Source organism: Thalassophryne amazonica, chromosome 6, assembly GCF_902500255.1.
Source record: "Thalassophryne amazonica chromosome 6, fThaAma1.1, whole genome shotgun sequence".
In the NCBI taxonomy this organism is placed as follows: Eukaryota; Metazoa; Chordata; class Actinopteri; order Batrachoidiformes; family Batrachoididae; genus Thalassophryne; species Thalassophryne amazonica.
Window position 1 is genome coordinate 63,894,705 of NC_047108.1, and position 22,366 is coordinate 63,917,070.

Below are 22,366 nucleotides of genomic sequence, written 5' to 3' on the forward strand. Positions count from 1 at the left end.
GATATGTGCAGTATCATATTTTCACTTTGTGAAAATGACAGAGTTGCCGTTAATGTTGATAAACTGTCTGGAATTTGTTGGTTTTAAATTAAACCATGAGTGAAAGGTGCTTTGTGTTTCATGTCTTTTGCCCACTGTCTGAGGTGATACATGTTGAAAGTAAATTACATTTTTTTTCTTTGGAATAGCAGCTGGCAGCCGGTCTGCCCCCTTCTGCGGGGGAGGACTGAGCTTCTCACAGCAGTTTTATTATTGAAAAACTTACAACAGGAACTAACATGTAGGATTTTAGGTTTTACAGATGTTTTTAACCATTAAGCTTTACTCACTATGCCAGCAAAAAAAATGTTAGTGGACTGAAAGTTAGCGGAACTAAATTTAGCAGAAGCTAATTGGTCTGCTGAATGTTTTCAAATTTATGTGAAAAGCTAATCCGCTAATGAAAAAGTTAGCTTTGCTAATTAGTGGTTAGCGGATTAGCAGACTGTGCCCACCACTGGGTTTCACACCAGACAGCTGTGTTGCTGAAGTTAAAGTGTCATGAAAAAACCCAATTCAAGTAAACTTGTAAACCTTTGTGATTCTTCAGTGTGATCCATGTGATGGTTTTGTCATGGTGGAGGGGCAGTGGCTTCCCCTGGTGAGTACCACTGGGCCTGCAAAAAAGTCTAGGGCAAACACTGAAGTGTAAAAATGAGAAATTTAAAAAAAAAGAATATTTGAAAGATTTGAAAAGTTGAATTTGTAAATTAGCGACAGGGCACAAAATATCAGACTTTAAAGCTCTGGGCACTGTTAGATTAACAGAAAGAGGGCAGGAGCTGCACCCCTGTCAGTTAAAACACAGCACACAGGCATGATCCAGAGAGACTTCTCATAAACATCAACATGTGTGGGAGGAAGAACTGAGCAACATACACACTGTGTGGTGTGTGTGTTTATAAAATAAAAGGCAAAACAGAGTGTGCGACACCTTTCAGGGGACGACCGCGTGGCGTGTGTCACTCAGACTAACTCCTGCCCTGCTGTGTTCCCCCTCAGCGCTGTGTTCACATGGACCAACCTTTTGGTGGTGGTGGCTGAGCTCAGTGGCTCAGAGCAGGAGGCTTTGGACCTGGTGCCGCTGGTCACCAACGTGGTGCTGGAGGAGCACCACCTCATTGTCGGCGTGGTGGTGATCGTGGACCCCGGGGTGATTCCCATCAACTCCAGAGGAGAAAAGCAGAGGATGCACCTGCGCGACTCCTTCTTGGCAGACCAGCTGGATCCAATCTACGTGGCCTACAACATGTGAACGCTCCTCACCAACTGGTCAAAATGCAGAAACCTGAGCCAGGCTCTGAGGACAGACTGGCGGGAGCAGTAGCAGCCCCGCATGTCCAAGCTCACATAGACATTTTGATATTGCGGGTGCAGCACAAGTAAGAAAGTGCTTCCCTCTCTGAAACTGTGCATTTTGTTTTTCTTGCTTCCACGTTTGATCGCTGCAGTTCCAGGTTTTCTGGCGACGTTTTCTCCTCATGTCAGTACAAACACATTTTACAAATGGAGGAAATTGGTTTTCAACCTCTGTGTGTTTCACCTCTCCCCTTATTGCTGCATTTCACATTTTTTAATTTGTAGTTTTATCACAGATGAAAAAGGAAATCATGTTTCATGTGTTGGTTTGTAGCATGACCTGAATCATGCTGTGTGCTCTTAAAAAATAATAATATAATTTTAAAATCCCTGTAATTTCTAAAGGTAGGATGTCAAACTAAAACTAAGAGGAGCTGGAACTCTAACCCCCCCCCCCCCCCCCCCCCCCCCCCCCGCACTTTAAGTCCTCACACCTCTCCCTTCCAGTCCCATTCTGCCTCAAGGGGGTGCCCCCCCCCCACTGCCACCAGTCCCATTTTTATTCCAGAAAAATTCCTATCAGTATTTCAGTAGTACAAAGAAATGCTGCCCCCCACAGGCTGTCTGCACACATTACTGCCCTTCACCACCCATTATTGTAGTTGATTGTGGACACGCTGGAAAATCATATATACATATATATATAAAAGCCCCTTTAATTTTTTATGTGTGAAAAACAAGGTATAGAACAGTATGTAGAGTAAAGAGGGGTGATAACACTGATTCTTAAATTTTCTTGTGCGTGTCTTTTGAGTAGTTCAGGTTATTATGGTTGTGCTCCTGATAAATTCTCAAAATTTTAAAGGCCAATTTCCAGACAGATGAAAGCTGTTCTCGCTGCTACTGAAGAGTATTTTCTTAAACAGGTAGAAGCTGAGGCAGAGGGGTCACATGACGCTTACTGGACCTGTTACAGCGTTTCGCAGGCTAACTCACTGTTCACCAGTTTTAAATGAGTCGCTACATTACAGAGCACAAAGTAGTTGTTCAGACAAGTTACCGTTTTTTTTTTTTTTTTTTAAGGATCCATCACCTCTGAGTCTATGGGCTGTTTGTGGCTCTAAACTTTATCATCTGTGTTTAGGTCCCCTGCTGACCTGCATTAGCTTAAGACGGCTATGACCTTGTTACTGTTTGCCTCACAGTCCATTTGGTAAACGTGGGCTGTCTGAAGGTGGGTTAGTGCCTTTACATCACACTGGGACATTTCAGGTCAGGACTGGATGCGTGCACTGGTGCCACACATCGCTGCATCCACCACACTATGGAACTAGCCTGGGTCCTAAGTGGCAACCACCCAGGCAGACCGCTGGCCTTTCCCCACCTCCTGAAAGTAGCCTTCTACCTGCCACATGCAGATGACGTGGGGGCGTGGCCTCAGCTTTTTCCCCCTTGCTGAGGCACCTTTTCATCACATTTCTGATCATGGACTTCAAGTTCTAGGGTGTAGCATGGAGGACAGAATTTTGCCTTACAAAAAAAGTGGAACTTTAGTAGTTTTATTTCTGTCTGTACTGTAACTACGGCCACAGAAATATTTCACCATCATTCACATCTGCAATCAAATGGCAGTTTGTAAAATACATTTGTATTGCAACTTATTTTTTAAGCAAGGAGGATGTTTTATTTCTTATTAGTTTCTTTTGTACTTTTTTTTTTTTTTTTGGTTACACCTTTGTCATTTCATGTTTTAATTTTTTTTAACCAACTGTTTCTGAATGTCTGCAACACTGAAAAAATAGACAAATAAAGTATGTCTCACACAACTGATGTTTAAAACAAACAAAAAAAGGCACAATCCCCTTTAATAGAAAAGGGACGTAGTAAAGGAGGCTGTCTGTATAGAGTATTTTAGAGGTCAAATACTGTATTACTGGTGTTTAATGTGTACATGAAAATGTTGATGAAACTTGACTGATCTCTTACTTGACAGCATTTTTCTGCATCATTAATTTAACAGTATCCAACAAAAAATGGTTTTCCATCATTCCGCCTGGAACAACGTGCACTTTCCCCCATGACCATTTTGTGCGTGCATGCATGTGTGCGTGTGTCCACATTCACAGTGATATTGGCTTTTCTTGTGCAACATGGTTTTCCTTTTGTAAGGAAAACACGTCACATTCAACAATTTTTGTTCTTTCCTGCATTTTTTTTAAACATTGTCTCCTCTGTCTAATCTCTCCATCCAGATTGGGATTGAATATTTCTTTTGAGGTTTAATTGACGTGAGCTTTCTTTAATGCTGCACCATGTCTACAAACGGCTCGCTGTAACGTGGATAAGCCACTTCCTTACAGTGACACTGAAGTGTGTGCAAGCCATTATTTGGGACTCGTTCGATTTCCTCATGATTAACAAAGTGAAGCTTTTCAGCTTCTATGTGATAACTGCTTTGATGCTACTGTTTCACTTTGACAACTTTTAATAAAGTTTTATAATTTCATGTCGGCCTGCAAGCCTTTTTCAATAGAACTGGTGCTACTTTAAGGAAAAGTGGACAATTGTCTTTGGCAATTGTCTTTTGTGCTTTGATGCCATTACAAAGAAGGTTTCTTCTTTGTGGTTAAATAAATCCCTGTTTTTGTTTGTGTTGCAACACAAGATTTCATCAGCTCTGGACTCTGATGAAAAATCTCAACAGGCAACTCGACATGGACACCGCTTCAGTGTTCAAGCTGTCATATTATGAAAAATGGTTCAGACCTGCGGTTATCAAAGCACATTGTGAGGTAATTAGGATCTCACGGAGCCCCGATGTATACCTCAATATCTGTTCACTATGCATAATAGAGCTTCAGCAAACATGCTGGGAAGCGGTCAATGGTGCGATAACGGCTAACGATGCGTCTTACTAGACACAACCACTGTCACTGTCACTGGATGATTCATGGAAAATAAAGAACAAAAACATTGATCTGTCTCTTTTTCCCCTTGTGTGAAATATTTCTAGAAGTGACATGTTTTGACCACAAGGTGTCACCAGTAAGTAGACTTTTTTTTTTTTTTTTTTTTTTTACAAGTTTAACTTTTAAGATGAATCTATACATAAATATGCAACCACTCATTTATTTGTAGTTGAGTTGTGGATGAATATAAGCCTGAACGTTATGCTGCCTGTGCAGGGTAGAATTACGCAGTGCTGTACAGTCAGATCCAGGATCCTCTGGTCTCAAGCCCAATGCTTAACCACAAGACCATCACCTCCCCAAATTAAATGAATTGTTACACAGCTTCAAAATGTTTGAATGTACCTCATTCACATGATGATTATTATATTCATGAGCTTCTTGTTATGTTTACATGCTGGTAGTTGCACACCAGAGTGTGAGAAGTGCTGGTACGTGCTTCAGTCCAAAGCAAGAGCAGAGACTGCAGCACGCACGCAAAGTTCTTCTCCAACAGGTGAGTTTAGTCTCTGGCTGCAAGCGTCACTTACTTTGATATTAATAATTGTATGACTGTTATAGAATTTACATGGAATTTACATTTTTCCTGGAGCCAGGTATGACAATGTTGTGATGACCTTCATCTCAGGCATTATTACATTACTATACTGGGTGGGAAAAGTAAGCTCATTCATGATGAGGTCATCCACAAACATTATCCCAGCGCATGCAAGCTGGTAGCGTGTTATTGAATCACTGCCATTCAACATACGGAGAATGTCTCTCCTTTCTCTGTCTTTCCGCTGGCTTGTCTGTTTAAGCAGCCCAGTCTCACGTTTTTTTCATGCTCCTGTCACGAAATGAGTCAAATTTTTGTGACTGGGTTTTTTTAACTGACTATTACTAATCTAATCCTACTCCTTCCCCCCACCCTGACCCCCTTGCTTCACTTTTAATTTTGTGCAGCCATCATGGAATGAATTAGTATGAATTTGTGCTGTTGCGACGAAAATGAGGCACTTTTCGTCACAATATCACAAACCAATAGATTAATGTATATTTCGTGCTGCTGACTTGCCGTGAGACGAGGTTGGTTTAAGACACTCTTAGGCTTCTTAAAAGTCCTCCTCCCTCCTCTTAACAGTGTTGCACCTTAGGAGTTCTCTTAAGGCCTAAGCTACTTTGTGAATAACTTTTATCTTACCAAGGCATCTTACCTTACCAAGACTAAGAAATGTCTTAAAATTTGAGGAATTCTAAGATTTTTCTTAGAATAACATACCTAAAAGCTACTTTTAGCCTACTTCAGACTTGTATTAGTTTGATAAAACATACGTCGTATATGTATATGATCATAATGTTGAGGGGGAAAAATGACTCGAAACAATAACTGAACTGTAAAGTCAATCAATTGCCTTTAATAAGTTCTTTTTTGTTTACATTTTCTTGTACACAATGCACACTGCATGCAATGTGAAAAATACATGCTTTCAGATAACAATGGAACCAAACTTTCAGTCTTACCGTACCTAGGAACAGGAACAAATTCTTTAAAACAAGTTTGAGTCCAAACAGTCTGGACTGAGTGATTAAGAGTGAAGCATAGTGTATTTTTCAGAGCAGCAGCAGCAAAACAGCAGCTGTCAGCAGAGCTGAAGTCTGTCTGCGTTCAGACCCAGATGTTTCCAGTTTTGTGTTCAGCCAGTCTGAAAACCTGCTGGTTCGAACATACACCCCTGGTCTGAGAGGGAGGCCGCATTCTTCACCGAAACTGGTCACTCCGACTTGATAAAAGCTCTGCTTCTCCTCGCTGTAGCACTGCAGGGGTCCCCCGCTGTCCCCCTGAAGGACCCACAACCAAAAAATAAATACGTAAACTAAATATGGCCTCTGCTGAGGTTCATCAAGTTGAAAGGCGTCATTACCTGACAAGTGTCAATGCCTCCAACCTCCAGTCCGGCACAGATCATGTTTGTGGTGATGTGGCCGTTATACCAGGTACTCAGGTTACATTTTGTACTGTCGATAAGCTCGACCTCCGCTTCCTGCAGTCTGTCCACTGGACTTCCTGCAGCACACTGCACCACTTCAGCCACAAAATCTTACATTTAATAACACTTTTCAAATATCAATGTGGGTGTGTGTCTGTATAGTGTACATATGGTCCTACCCTGGTCAGAGTGGGACCATATGTTCACTGTAATTAACACTGGTGATTTTACTGTGTAAATTAAACATGGCAAAAAACACATAAAAGGGGAAGGATTTCTATAATTGGTTTTGCAAATGATTTCTGTGACTTTATTGGTATATTTGGTCCCACTCACAACCACAAAAGCTGTTAACTCCTACAGAGTTTTCTTGTTGGCTTCCCTCACCAGTCTCCTTCCAGCATGGTCATTCAATTTTTGAGAACTGCCTACTTAACACAGATTTACCGTACAGTAATATACTGTTTGTATTTCTTAATGATTGATGTAAATAAAGTTCCAGCCATATTGGAAATAATGCCTCAAGAAAAGTGTCTGTAAAAGCGATGATTTAATCTTTATTATTTACAACTAGAGCACCGTGCTCGTACTGCACAAATGTCCGCCAACACTAGTTTCCAATTCCGCACATTTTTTCTTGGAAAACATTTTCAAGGTCAAAGTCCTGTCAGAAGTGGCTTTTCATAAGCTAAATTAGATGTGATCAAATCAGGAGTATGTATTTAGTTCATGCACTTGAATCAAAGATTTTTTGTGGTGTTGTCAGGTTTTTTCCCAATGTTTTTGGTTTCTGAATTCTTTTTCAGATAATTTTCACCTAACATTGGTTATCTCTGCTATGCACAATTTGTCATTGTTTTTTGACTGATAACAGGAAGATAGACAAACAAGCATAAAATTGTAACATCCATTCAATTTTGGTGGTGTAGGTAAATCTATAAAAGAAAAACGAGCGTGATTGAGGCATTTTTGATTGAGATATAATGTAAAATGGGCTTTTCAATATTAAATGTCTACAAAATCCCCAATCCGGATCAACCTTTGTCAAGCGAGAGGGAGTGCCAGTTTGCACTTCATGTTCAAATATGAGAGTGATTGGGGCATGTTTGATTAAGATATAATGTAAAATATACATTAAATGGGGTTACATTAAATTTAAATGGCCACAAAATCTGTAATCCACATCAGATCCAGATCAAACTTTGTCAGTCAATAAAAGATATCATCCTACATAAGGCTGTCAAATATGAAAGAACTTTGACCTTGTTTTGATAGTTATGAATTTTTGAAAATTCATTCATTGTTAAAAGATAGGGATTTTTCCAAGATTTTTCCTTACTTTAATCTATGACCTTGAAAATTGAATCAGTTCTTACCTATCAGGAGATGAATCCTCTGTATACATTACCCAATGAAGTACAGTTGTATGCAAAAGTTTGGGCACTCCTGATAATTTTCACGGTTTTCCTTTATAAATCATTGGTTGTCTGGATCAGAACTTTCAGTTAAATATATAGCAGACGAACACACTGATATTTGAGAAGTGAAATGATGTTTCTAGTATTTACAGAAAGTGTGTAATAATTATTTAAACAAAATTGGGCAGGTGCATAAATTTGGGCGCCCTTGTCATTTTATTGATTTGAATACATTTAGCACTAATTATTGGAACACACACACAAAAAAAAATTGGTTTGGTAAGCTCAATGACCCTTGACCTCCTTACACAGGTGAACCAATCATGAGAAAGGGTATTTAAGGTGGCCATTTGCAAATGTTTCCCCTCTTTGCATCACTTCTAATGAGTGGCAACATGGGAGTCTCCAAAAACACCTCTCAAATGACCTGAAAACAAAAGCTATCTCAGAGATTTCAGCTGTCAGTTTCCACTGTAAAGAACATAGTGAGGAAATGGAAGACCACAGGCACAGTACTAGTTAAGGCCTGAAGCGGCAGGCCAAGAAAAATCTCATAAGCTGAAGCGAAGGATGGTAAGAACAGTCACCGTCAACCCACAGACCTGATCCAAAGACCTACAACATCATCTTGCTGCAGATAGTGTCTCTGTGCATCGCTCAACTATACAGCACACTTTGCACAAGGAGATGCTGGATGAGAGAGTCATGCAGAGGAAGCCTTTTCTGCGTAGACGCCACAAACAGCATCGATTGAGGTATGTTAAAGCACATTTGGACAAGCTAAGCTTAATTTTGGAATAAGGTGCTGTAGACTGATGAAACTAAAAATGAGTTATTTGGACATAACAAGGGTGTTATGTCCAATGCTGTGTTCTTTTTCTGCATGGCAAAATTTGGAGGTGGTTCCATCATGCTGTGTGGCCAGTGCAGGTACTGGGAATCTTGTTAAAGTTGAGGGTCACATGGATTCCAGTCAGTATCAGCAGATTCTTGAGAACAATGTTCATGAATCAGTGACAAAGTTGACGTTGCGACGGGGCTGGATCTTCCAACGAGACAAGACCCTAAACACTGCTCAAAATCTAATAAGGCATTCATGCAGAGGAACAAGTGCAACATTCTGGAATGGCCATGTCAGTCCCCAGACCTGAATATTATTGAAAATCTGTGGTGTGATTTTAAGAGGGCTGTCCATGCTCAGAAACCAACAAACCTGAGATGTTTTGTAAAGAAGAATGGTCCAAAATACATTCAACCAGAATCCAGACTCACATGGGAAGCTATAGGAAGCTTTTAGAGGCTGTTATTTCTGCAAAAGTTGGATCTGCTAAACATTGATGTATTTTTTTCTGTTGGGGTGCCCAAATTTATGCACCTGCCTAATTTTGTTTAAAGAATTATTGCACACTTTCTGTAAATCCTATAAACTTCATTTCACTTCTCAGATATCAGTGTGTTTGTCTGCTATATGATATATTTAACTGAAATTGCTGATCCAAACAACCAATGATAAAGGAAAATCATCAGGGGTGCCCAAACCTTTACATACAGCTGTATGAAAAATCATGGGTTATAGGCTGTTCACAAACAGACAAACAAACAGACAGAAGTGAAATGAAAACATAAATTCCACCCAACTTCGTTGGCGGGGATAATAAATGGCCCCCGTCCCAACCTTTTTGGTGGTCTCTGTACAACAGCAGAGAGCCAAAGGAATGCCACCAGGCACAGATAATTTTGTAGAGACCTTTAAAACCTGTTTTGTTTTTCTTCTTCTGTTGTTTAGGGCTCATCACTTCAGTTTATCTGTTTTTAAAACACCTGCTGACCTACAGTAGTGTTCAGAATAATAGTAGTGCTATGCGATTAAAAAGATTAATCCAGGTTTTGAGTATATTTCTTATTGTTACATGGGAAACAAGGTACCAGTAGATTCAGTAGATTCTCACAAATCCAACAAGACCAAGCATTCATGATATGCACACTCTTAAGGCTATGAAATTGGGCTATTAGTAAAAAAAAGTAGAAAAGGGGGTGTTCACAATAATAGTAGCATCTGCTGTTGACGCTACAAACTCAAAACTATTATGTTCATACTGCTTTTTAGCAATCCTGTGAATCACTAAACTAGTATTTAGTTGTATAACCACAGTTTTTCATGATTTCTTCACATCTGCGAGGCATTAATTTTGTTGGTTTGGAACCAAGATTTTGGTTGTTTACTAGTGTGCTTGGGGTCATTGTCTTGTTGAAACACTCATTTCAAGGGCATGTTCTCTTCAGCATAAGGCAACATGACCTCTTCAAGTATTTTGACATATCCAAACTGATCCATGACACCTGGTATGCGATATATAGGCCCAACACCATAGTAGGAGAAACATGCCCATATCATGATGCTTGCACCACCATGCTTCACTGTCTTCACTGTGAACTGTGGCTTGAATTCAGAGTTTGGGGGTCGTCTCAAAAACTGTCTGCGGCCCTTGGACCCAAAAAGAACAATTTTACTCTCATCAGTCCACAAAATATTCCTCCATTTCTCTTTAGGCCAGTTGATGTGTTCTTTGGCAAATTGTAACCTCTTCTGCATGTCTTTTATTTAACAGAGGGACTTTGCGGGGGATTCTTGCAAATAAATTAGCGTCACACAGGCATCTTCTAACTGTCACAGCACTTACAGGTAACTCCAGACTGTCTTTGATCATCCTGGAGTTGATCAATGGGTGAGCCTTTGCCATTCTGGTTATCATTCTATCCATTTTGATGGTTGTTTTCTGTTTTCTTCCATGCGTCTCTGGTTTTTTTGTCCATTTTAAAGCACTGGAGATCATTGTAGATGAACAGCCTATAATTTTTTGCACCTGCGTATACGTTTTCCCCTCTCCAATCAACTTTTTGATCAAACTACACTGTTCTCTGAACAATGTCTTGAACGTCCCATTTTCCTCAGGCTTTCAAAGAGAAAAGCATGTTCAACAGGTGCTGGCTTCATCCTTAAATAGGGGACACCTGATTCCTGATTCACACCTGTTTGTTCCACAAAACTGACGAACTCACTGACTGAATGCCACACTATTATTATTGTGAACACCCCTTTTCTACTTTTTTTTTTTTTTACTAATAGCCCAATTTCATAGCTTCAAGAGTGTGCATATCATGAATGCTTGGTCTTGTTGGATTTGTGAGAATCTAACTGAATCTACTGGTACCTTGTTTCCCATGTAACAATAAGAAATATACTCAAAACCTGGATTAATCTTTTTAGTCACATAGCACTACTATTATTCTGAACACTACTGTACATATATTAAGTTCACGAAAAGTATGTGTATAATGTGGCCCCTTTAATGTGCGTCATTGCAGCTAACGGCCAAACAAACCAACAATCGGGCAGGATTTCAGCGCCATTTTTCAGCACACGTCAACATGAAAGATCTTTACTGTGCTGGATGATTTCCACTAACCGTTGTAAATCAGGCTCCCCCATCCGCTGATGAAACAAGCGGTGAAGCTGAGTATAATTTCATGGCTCACATTATGAGGAATGCACACAGGTTGGATGTAGTCAGAGAAAACCAAAGGAGATTTGAGGTGCACCAGTGCCACATCACTATCATGTGTGTCGTCGCCGTAGTCCTGGTGAATGGTGACTTTCTTGATGCCGTGGACCTGGCTGTGTTTTCCGGGTGCAGATAACACATGAAGTCCTGCCAAAACTCTGAAGTGGTCTGCACTGATCGTACTGTACAAAACAGGTTGGACTTTCTCACTGGTGTTATCAAAACACTGATGATTACAGTATGTACTGTATATTCAGGGATGTGATTCAGTAACAGACAAATGTAAGGAAAAGTAAACCCTGGGCAAGAAAACAAAGCTGAAGGGTTCTAGATGCTCTGAAATATGTTTTTTCCCTGCATTTTAATACAATAAATTGGAAAAATTTCACAAGACTTTCATGAGAAGATCTGAGAAAAAATTGAGAATCTACAGGTGCTGGTCATATAATTAGAATATCGTGAAAAAGTTTATTTATTTCAATAATTCCATTCAAAAAGTGAAACTTGTATATTATATTTATTCATTCCGCACAGACTGATATATTTCAAGTGTTTATTTCTTTTCATTTTGATGATTATAAATGACAACTAATAAAAATCCCAAATTCAGTATCTCAGAAAATTTGAATATTGTGAAAAGGTTCAATATTGAAGACACTTGGTGTCACACTCTAATCAGCTAACTCAAAACACCTGCAAAGGCCTTGAACTGGTCTCTCAGTCTAGTTCTGTAGGCTACACAATCACGGGGAAGACTGCTGACAAAAAGGACTGGACTGCTGCTGAGTGGTCCAAAGTTATGTTCTCTGATGAAAGTAAATTTTGCATTTCCTTTGGAAATCAAGGTCCCAGAGTCTGGAGGAAGAGAGGAGAGGCACAGAATCCACGTTGTAACACGTCCACGTCCAACAATGCAGAAGAGCTGAAGGCCACTATCAGAGCAACCTGGACTCTCATACCACCTGACCAGTGCCACAGACTGATCGACTCCATGCCACACCGCACTGCTGCAGTAATTCAGGAAAAAGAGCCCCAACTACGTGTTGAGTGCTGTACATGCTCATACTTTTCATGTTCATACTTTTCAGTTAGTCAACATTTGTAGAAATCTTTTTTTTTGTATTGGTCTTAAGTAATATTCTAATTTTCCTGAGATACTGAATTTGGGATTTTTATTAGTTAATCACAATTAAATGAAATAAACACTTGAAATATATCAGCCTGTGTGTAATGGATGAATATAATATACAAGTTTCACTTTCTGAATGGAATTACTGAAATAAATCAAATCAAAGCTTTGCTGAATGGTTCCAGCTTTCACCGAATTAAATATTCGTTCCATTGAAAGAATGTAAAAACATTCATTTGTTTTATATAACGGCTAAAATAGATCCTTGTCATTTGATATTTTATTAATTTATAAACAACAGAAAAGGGACTTACATTTTGGCATTCCACTGCTGCTAAAGTCCAAATTGTGACGTGTAGTCCAGTGATGCTGTGCACTGACTTTGGACTTCCATTAAAAAAGAAAAAAAAGACTGTGTAGTTCCTCAGTCCAGCCAAAAATCACATCAGCCTTTCATCTGAACAGGTCTTCATGCATCCAGACGGCTTACAGCGGAGTGGACTGTGTGTGTGTGTTCCAAGAATTAGCAGCGTCAGTTAACTCAATCAAATCATCGTGTCGTTGTCCCCCGCGCGCGTGCACACACACACGCAATTTCTCCACTGTGAGATCAATAAAGTATATCTCATCTCAACTTGGTCGGCCGACTGTGTACGTCCTCAGTGCAGTGAAAAAAAAATCACATCAGAAATTAGTTCAGCTTTTCATTCCAACTTCCTGCCAACAGCCTCCAGACAGCACAGTGGATTTGTTTTGTGTGTGCGAGTGTGCACGTGCATGCATGAGCACGTGTGGGCAGGCGTACATGCGCATGCACGTGCGCGTGTGCACAAGGACGTGTGTGCACGATCACGTGTGCACATACCTGTGTGCACAGGGACGTGTGTGTGTGTGTGTGTGTGTGCGGGCGCGCACAGAATGCACTGGCACCAAATGTATGGAACCAAACTGCACTCTAAATGGAACCAAACTGCATGCTAAATGCAATGCAACACAAATGGGATGAATTAATCCATGTCATGTGACATACAAAGCACCAATCAAATGACAAGGATCCACTCAGCCGTTATATAACATTCAATAAAATAACTTTGCTTCAAGATAACACATGTCCAAAAGTTATTTTTCAACAAAGGTTTTTGCAGTATCTTGTCTGACCTTTGCAGGGAGGTATGACACACTGTCACTTGAGTTATGAGATATACTCACCGGTATTTGTAGAAGCAGTGTGCAGCACTGAGCACCACGTGGTAGCTGAGAATTGTCCCTCCACAGAGATGTGTGGACAGGAGCTGGATGCTGACCTGCCAGGGCCATGCCCCCTCAGAAGCCTCCCTCCCTCCTATTATCCGAGATCGGCTGGGGGGTCCGACTAGTCTCCGCTGTCCACAATCTCAACAACAAACACAATCAAAATTACATTGTGTTGTTTTGCTTATCAGACACTGGCAGTGTCAAAGAATCATGACTGCTGAACAAATTATTAATATGCCCTGTCAGTCACCAAGACTGTTAATTAGTCTAATGTAATGAATGCAAACAGGCATAACCCTAATTGCTGTTTGTAGTAAGATTTACTTGAGGCTACCAGTATAATAGCTGCCATAATTTTGCAGTGCACAATTTTATGGATTTTAAAAAATTATATAATATCAGGGTATTGATGTATGACTTTCAGACTTGGATGTTAACCAGTGACCTAAGGCATTGACTGGATGTCTTTAGGACTAGGACTTTTTGGCAACTCCTTGGGTACGGGTGGAGTGACTTTGTATCAAATGGTGGTTACTTCAGGACACAAAGATGAGGAGTATCACTTGCATTGTGAGGGAGCATCTGCTTCGAAATTTTGTCCATGTGGCACATTTCTCTGTGCATAATCCAGGGCATAGGTGCCTGAGAGTTGAGAACCCTAGCAGCTGGAGAAGGCAAAGGGGGTGCCCACACTTCACCTGGCTGTGACAGATAGATGGTTACTTTCAAGAGTTGGGACAGACGAATTATGTGTCTGGGTGTTTGCCATCCAGGAACCCTCCAGTGTTGTGGATGCAGCAAGTAGACCATGATTTGTGGTTACCTTTGGTACCATCCATACTGGATATTTTTACCATGGTATCAGTGGAGTACTGGCATGCAGAGCAGGAACTGTGGGCACCAGGCACCAAGTTGAATAGTAATGAAGTAGAAAAGTACTTGTACCATTTGGCCAGACAAGGGACAGAGCTGGAAACCATGTGCAGCAGGTTAGGGTGGTAAAAGATGCACATAGTAATGTGCTGACAAGTGAGGAGTGTGTTGAGAAGGTGGAGGCAATATTTTGAGGAGCTAATGAATGAAGAAAATGAGAGAGAGAGAGAGAGAGAGAGAGAGAGAGAGAGAGAGAGAGAGAGAGAGAGAGAAGGCTGGATGATGTGGTGAGAGTAAGTCAGGAAGTAGAAGAGTTTAGTAAGGAAGACATGAGGGCAGCTATGAAGAGGATGTAGAGTGGAAAGGCAGTTGGTCCAGATGACATTCCAGTGGAGGCATGGAAATGTCAAGGGGAGACAGCAGTGGAATTTCTACCCATATTATTTAATAAAATCTAGGAAAGTGAGAGGATGTCTGAGGAGTGGAGACGAGTGTGCTGTTCCTATTTTTAAGAACAGGGGTGATGTGCAAAGCTGCAGTAACTACAGAGGCATAAAGTTGATCAGCCACAGCATGAAGTTATGGGAAAGAGTAGTAGAAGCTAGGCTTAGAAAACAGGCGAAGATCTGTCAGCAGTAATATGTGTTTATGCAGAGAAAGAGCACTACAGATGCAATATTTGCGCTGAGAATTCTGCTGGAGAAGGATAGAGAAGGCCAGAAAGTGTTACATTGTGTGTTTGTGGATTTAGAGAAAGCTTATGACAGGGTGCCAAGAGAAGAGATGTGGTATGGTCTGAGAAAGTCTGGAGTGGCAGAGACATATGTTAGGGCCCCTTCACACATAGCACAAATAAGTAGGAATCAGGGCGAATCACAGCGAAACAGCACACACAAAAACATCGAACTGACATCAGGAGGGACACATGGTCAGGCAGGTGTGAACGATCCCGCTGGGACGATTTCACGCACGCACATGAGCGTGCATGAAATCATTGCAGTGGCAAAGTCAGAGAGGTGAGATTGAGATGGTTTGGACATGTGCAGAGGAAGGACCCAGGGTATATAGGGAGAAGGATGCTGAGGATGGAGCCACCAGGCAGGTGGAGAAGTGGGAGGCCAAAGAGGAGGTTTGTTGATGTGCTGTAGGACAAGTAGGTGGTTGGTGTGACAGCGGAAGATTCAGAGGACAGAGAGGAATGGAAACAATTGATCTGCTGTGGGGACCCCTAATGGGAACAGCTGAAAGAAAAAGAATAAGTGCATCTTTTGTTTGTGTTTCTTAAAATCTTGTTGGATTTAATGGATGTTTTTGCACACTGAATTTTTCTTTCCTCAGGATGCTACTTGCAGGGGATTATCATTATCACTTCTTTGTGGACTTTTGTGTCTCCACCATTTTGCTGTCTAATTTTGATCCTCTGGTTCTGATCAATCTGCAGCTGACTGTATTCCACCCCCTCATGTCCTAGTCCTCCAGTACTGTGGTTCCTCAGTGCCTCCTTCTGGCCATCATCCTTCATGCACATTTATCTGTTCCCTTGTACTTTCATCTGGTTCACTGTGAAAATAAATCTTGCCACTTCCTATGTAACCTGTCATTGCTCTCTGCATTTTGGGTCCAGTCAGTCAGTTCCTTGGTCAACCATAACAATTTTATCTAATAAGCAGTGTTAAGGAGAGAAGGATGAGGCAGCACATAGATTCAGTGAGACTGTCCTTTTTCCAAAAGAGAATGATGGGATGATAGCATGGAAGTAAATATTTGGGGCTCCTTGTGGTCAGTGTGAGCAAGCATCGGTCTGTGCCAAACTCAGTTTAAATATTTTTAGGTCGGGTATAATGAAACTGAATTATTTTGTATTGTATTTGCTGCATGTTGGCATTATTTGTCATAGTCTAAACATTTTTTTTTGCAAATATTCATTTAAACATCTAAGTTTGAAGTGAAGTGAATGATTTTTGTTCCCATTTCATTTAGGGCTGAAGAAGGGACTTTATTGTCATTGTAATGTAGGTACAACAAAAATTTGTCCCCTGAATTTAACCCATCCTAATTACAGTTAGACATAATCCAACGACCAGGAGCAGTGGAACACCACAGTCTGGTGCTCAGGGGCCAACTCTAGATGTAGATACGCTGCCTTGCTGAGGGGCAGAGAAAGAAGGAAACGCACAGAGACATGGGGAGAATATGTAAACTCTACATAGAAAGGAACTGGGCATGGGTGGCATTTCAGCTCTGGTCTAGTCATGGCTGAGGTCTGAATTGTCAGTTTGATTGCAGTGTGTTACAATATTATGTGTGAATTTTAGAAAGTGAAGTATGGGGTACCAGACAGGTTAGTTCCAGGACCACTGCTACTGTATTCTCTCTATATACTGCACTACTTGATCAAATTACACAAAACCATGGAATCGGTTATCTACCACCCCTATGCTGATGATACACCAATCTGCATATCTGTTTTTGTGTCTCATGCTGCAAATGTGGATGTCTTTTTTTTTTTTTTTTAGCTCCAGTGAAACGTTAGATGTCTAAAAAAAATTGTACAGTTTGATCATTGTATGTCTGTCTGATAGAATTAAAAATCTTATGAATTTTGACCAGTCCTTGTCTTTTAATGTACATATTAGAGAAATACATTTTTTTTTAAATCAGGTCTGGCTTCCTCAATTCTTAAATTTGGACAGGAATTCAGGCCAAAAAATTTGTAATAGGAGATGGCCCTAAGAATCCTCTTTTTAAAAAAAAATTTGTGTAACATTGCAATGATTAGATTGATATGATAAATGATTGATGCAGGAGGTGCTTATCTTGTCCAGCTATAGCGTACACAGTAAAATCACCAGTGTAAAATTAACACTGACAGTGTTAAATTAACACTGCCAGTGTACATATGGTCGTACTCTGGTCAGAGTGGGACCATATGTTCACCGTCAGTGGTGATTTTACTGTATATGGTTTAAAACACATTATGCAATTCCATTTGTGACATGTCCATCTCTGCTTTGGTAGGTAAATGGTGCGTAATATGAGCTCAGAAGTGCAAAGGGTTGGTATTTCGACACTTAATTACTCATGGGTGTTTTTTTTTTTCATAACATATAATAAATGTATCAAATTGTCATCTGTCGTTATCTTTGAAAGTTTCTTGAATTCAAACAGTGGACTCAAGTGACAAATTGTTTGGTGAATTAACAGATCTATGTCAATGCCTCAAAGTGTGGAAAGCAGCCACCAGTGCTTTTTGTATGTATGAAGTTATGTTTTTCTGTTTTTGAATGACTAATTATCATTTCCATGGTTTAAATTACAGAGGATACTGGGAGGGTGTGGCCCTCTAATTAAGACCTGGACCCATCAATAGAGGTAACCAGTCATGGGTTGGGGTTAAAAAAAAGCAATTTATTTCATGTACTATTTATTTCCTGGAAGAATCTTGGAATATGATTTCAGGCACCCCTAAAGTGGACCATATGATTTAACCTAAGTCAAAAGGTCATTTAACACTGGTACAGTGAACACCAAAACAAAAGATACTGTAGGAGGTTGAGGTAAGTAGCTATCTGGCTTGTTTAATATGCTTTACTTTCTTACTTTCAGAGGTTCTGCATTACATTGTCTCAAGGGTCGATAGGTGTAAGCTAATGTTAGCTAGTTGCTAATGTTTGCCTTGTTACAATTTAGTTTAATCAAATCAAATCAGTTTTATTTATATAGCTCCAAATCACAACAACAGTTGCCCCAAGGTGCTTTATATTGCAAGGCAAAAGCCATACAATAATCACAGAAAAACCACAACGGTCAAAACGACCCCCTATGAGCAAGCACTTGGCGACAGTGGGAAGGAAAAACTCCCTTTAAACAGGAAGAAACCTCCAGCAGAACCAGGCTCAGGGAGGGGCAGTCTTCTGCTGGGACTGGTTGGGGCTGAGGGGGGAGAATCAGGAAAAAGACATGCTGTGGAAGACAGCAGAGATCAATCACTAATGATTAAATGCAGAGTGGTGCATACAGAGCAAAAAGAGAAAGAAACACTCAGTGCATCATGGGAATCCCCCAGCAGTCTGTCTATAGCAGCATAACTAAGGGATGGTTCAGGGTCACCTGATCCAGCCCTAACTATAAGCAAAAAGGAAAGTTTTAAGCCTAATCTTAAAAGTAGAGAGGGTGTCTGTCTCCCTGATCCGAATTGGGAGCTGGTTCCACAGGAGAGGAGCCTGAAAGCTGAAGGCTCTGCCTCCCATTCTACTCTTAAAAACCCTAGGAACTACAAGTAAGCCTGCAGTCTGAGAGCGAAGAGCTCTATTGGGGTGATATGGTACTAAGAGGTCCCTAAGATAAGATGGGACCTGATTATTCAAAACCTTATAAGTAAGAAGAAGAATTTTAAATTCTATTCTAGAATTAACAGGAAGCCAATGAAGAGAGGCCAATATGGGTGAAATATGCTCTCTCCTTCTAGTCCCCGTCAGTACTCTAGCTGCAGCATTTTGAATTAACTGAAGGCTTTTCAGGGAACTTTTAGGACAACCTGATAATAATGAATTACAACAGTCCAGCCTAGAGGAAATAAATGCATGAATTAGTTTTTCAGCATCACTCTGAGACAAGACCTTTCTAATTTTAGAGATATTGCGCAAATGTAAAAAAGCAGTCCTACATATTTGCTTAATATGCGCATTGAAGGACATATCCTGATCAAAAATGACTCCAAGATTTCTCACAGTATTACTAGAGGTCAGGGTAATGCCATCCAGAGTAAGGATCTGGTTAGACACCATGTTTCTAAGATTTGTGGGGCCAAGTACAATAACTTCATTTTTATCTGAATTTAAAAGCAGGAAATTAGAGGTCATCCATGTCTTTATGTCTGTAAGACATTCCTGCAGTTTAACTAATTGGTGTGTGTCCTGTGGCTTCATGGTTAGATAAAGCTGGGTATCATCTGCGTAACAATGAAAATTTAAGCAATGCTTTCTAATAATACTGCCTAAGGGAAGCATGTATAAAGTGAATAAAATTGGAACTAGCACAGAACCTTGTGGAACTCCATAATTAACCTTAGTCTGTGAAGAAGACTCCCCATTTACATGAACAAATTGTAATCTATTAGATAAATATGATTCAAACCACCGCAGCGCAGTGCCTTTAATACCTATGGCATGCTCTAATCTCTGTAATAAAATTTTATGGTCAACAGTATCAAAAGCAGCACTGAGGTCTAACAGGACAAGCACAGAGATGAGTCCACTGTCTGAGGCCATAAGAAGATCATTTGTAACCTCATTTAATGAGGTCCTTAATCCCTAGTTGCTCCTGGTGTGTAGTGAGCACCCTGTATGGCAGCACCCTGACACTGGGGTGAATGTGAGGCATTGTTGTAAAGTACTTTGAGCGTCTGATGCAGATGAAAAAGCGCTATATAAATGCAGTCCATTCAATTAGTGCTAGCTAAAGCCAAATTTGCCTTATCTAAAATAAGATAATACTATGGTAAGACACCAGAGTGAAATTGGTTACTAGTTACTTATTCAGACACTTTTTTGGCTTTTTTTACTTTTAATTTTTGGTATGAATGACAACTTCATTCAAAACAAAAATTTTGCCGAATAAGTGTCTGAACTTCAGTCAAAACAAAAATTTTACCGAATAAATGTCTGAATAAGTAACTAGTAACTGGTTACCAACTTCACTCTGGTTGTAAAAACTATATGTAAATCACCAACCAATTGTTATGTTATAATCTGCTCATTTGTGTTCACCTAATTTGGATAAAATTACCCTCAAATGAATACGTTGTTCCTAGGTAGGAAAGTATACTTTATTATTTCTTTTCAAACTGTCGATGTTTACATCTACAACAAATATGGAGCTGAACGTGCGCGCGCGCTGTTCTGAATTCATGCTAATAGAAGAAACAAACTATAAATCTCGTTCATTGCAATATTGAGTTATTCTTTAAATAAATACATTTCAAGTTTTCCATCCGTTTTGTTTCCATATGTGTTTGAAGAAGGCAGAACTCGCCCGGTGACCGTTATAGTTACCAAACAACAAACTCTCTGTCTGTATCTACTCACTGTGCGGCGCTTCGGCATCATCAGGAAAACACAACAGCACCACAAAAACCACAAACACCTTCAGCTCCATCGACACCGACCAAAAAACAAAACAAAACAAAAAACTAGCACTTTTATTCTGATGATGTTCACTGCTTTTTTTTTTTTTTTTGATAAGGTTCACTAACGTCAGTCAACTGCCACAGTGACGTCACACGCGCGCGTCTCTCGTGGACCCTCATTAAAAGTTTACCGTTCATCTGAACTCCCTCATTAAGCAGCTGGTCAAAAATAAAATGCGGTATTTACTGTTTATATTTCATTAAAGAATAACCATTAGTGGAATTACAAATATCGTTTTCAAAATAAAACACTTGATTTTCGTGCATGATCACTCAAAAAAAAAAAAAAATAATAATAATAATAAATAACTAAATAAAACAACCCAAGACAATATACGGTTTGAAATGTTAAAAGTGGTCATTTTACGTTTTTACATTTATTTCTAAAAAGACATTTAGTAGCTTTCATTATTTGGTGATATCACTCCTTATTACAATGATTTATTCAATAATTTTCTGGTGTCTTTTTTTTTTTTTTTTCTCGTTTTTGCACTTTGTAGACGGTCCCTGAGCTTCTCTGCCGCCTGCCCGTTCGGATCAGTGTTATTTTTTCAGGTCAGGGGACGGCTCATATGAATAAAATAAGGTTGTAGCTCGTTGTTTACCTTCCTGAGGTTAGAAACTGTTTGTTTTTCTGCAAGGTTTCTCTTAAGATCTATTGAGCCGTGAACTTCGAATCTGTGAATATCTTTCTAACTTTACCGAAGTCTACTTACCCTGCAGTTTCTATTTCTTAATGATTGATGTAAATGAAGTCCAAGACATATTCAGTCACATGAAATTGTTCATGTATTCATATCATGACGTGTCTAAAGAAAACTGGCTGCAAAGATGATAATTTGTATTAAAAACAATCCTTATATTTGTTTGTCCAATTACTTATTTGCGCTGAAAATTCAGGAACTGTGTATAAATGCCCATAATTTCTAAATGATTCATGCAGTGTTTTTGTTCAGCTCCTTGAATTAAAGCTGAAACTTAACACTAAGCACAACTTGTTTTATTTGATTCAGGTGTGCAGAAGCAAAACTACAAAAAAACATGCATTAATGCATATGGTGCATCTGGAAAGTATTCACAGCGCTGCACTTTCCACATCTTTTTTATTTTATAGACTCCAAAATGGATGAAATGATTTTTTTCCCCTCAAAATTACACATAATACCCATAATGACAATGTGAAAAAGTTTTTTTTAGACTTTTGCAAATTTATTTAAAAAAGAGAAAAACTAAGAAATCACATGTACGTAAGTATTCACAGCTTTTGCCATGAAGCTCAAAATTGAGGTCAGGTGCATCCTGTTTCCACTGATCATCCTTGAGATGTTTCTGTGGCTTCATTGGAGTCCACCTGGGGTAAATTCAGTTGATTGGACATGATTTGTAAAGGCACACACCTGTCTATAAGGTCCCACAGTTGACAGTGCATCTTAGAGCACAAACCAAGTATCAAGTCAAAGGAATTGTCTGTAGACCTCTGAAACAGGACTGTCTCAAGGTACAAATCTGGGGAAGGGTACAGAAACATTTCTGCTGCTTTGAACGTCCCAATGAACACAGTGGCCTCCATCATCATCATAAATGGAAGACGTTCGGATCTACTAGGACTCTTCCTAGAGCTGGACACATGTCTAAATGGGGGAGAAGAGCCTTAGTCAGGGAGGC

General features: G+C 39.8%; 2 protein-coding genes across 2 annotated transcripts in view; one reads left to right on the forward strand and one right to left on the reverse strand.

Moving 5' to 3' along the window:
* The window catches only part of dip2ba (disco-interacting protein 2 homolog Ba), a 197,347-nt gene extending 194,117 nt beyond the window's left edge, over window positions 1-3,230 (forward strand). The window contains 1 exon segment of the mRNA XM_034172323.1: window positions 1,042-3,230. Coding sequence (XP_034028214.1) covers window positions 1,042-1,294 — 253 coding nt within the window. The 3' untranslated portion in view covers window positions 1,295-3,230.
* A 2,624-nt stretch (window positions 3,231-5,854) lies between these two features.
* Window positions 5,855-20,674, reverse strand: LOC117512305 (acrosin). Its single transcript, XM_034172324.1, has 5 exons — window positions 20,601-20,674; window positions 13,597-13,780; window positions 11,163-11,440; window positions 6,212-6,354; window positions 5,855-6,128 (listed from the first exon to the last, which is right to left on the reverse strand). The coding sequence occupies exons 1-5, from the start codon at window positions 20,668-20,670 to the stop codon at window positions 5,901-5,903; spliced, it is 903 nt and encodes a 300-aa protein (XP_034028215.1). The 5' UTR covers window positions 20,671-20,674; the 3' UTR covers window positions 5,855-5,900.
* Window positions 20,675-22,366: the final 1,692 nt, after the last annotated feature.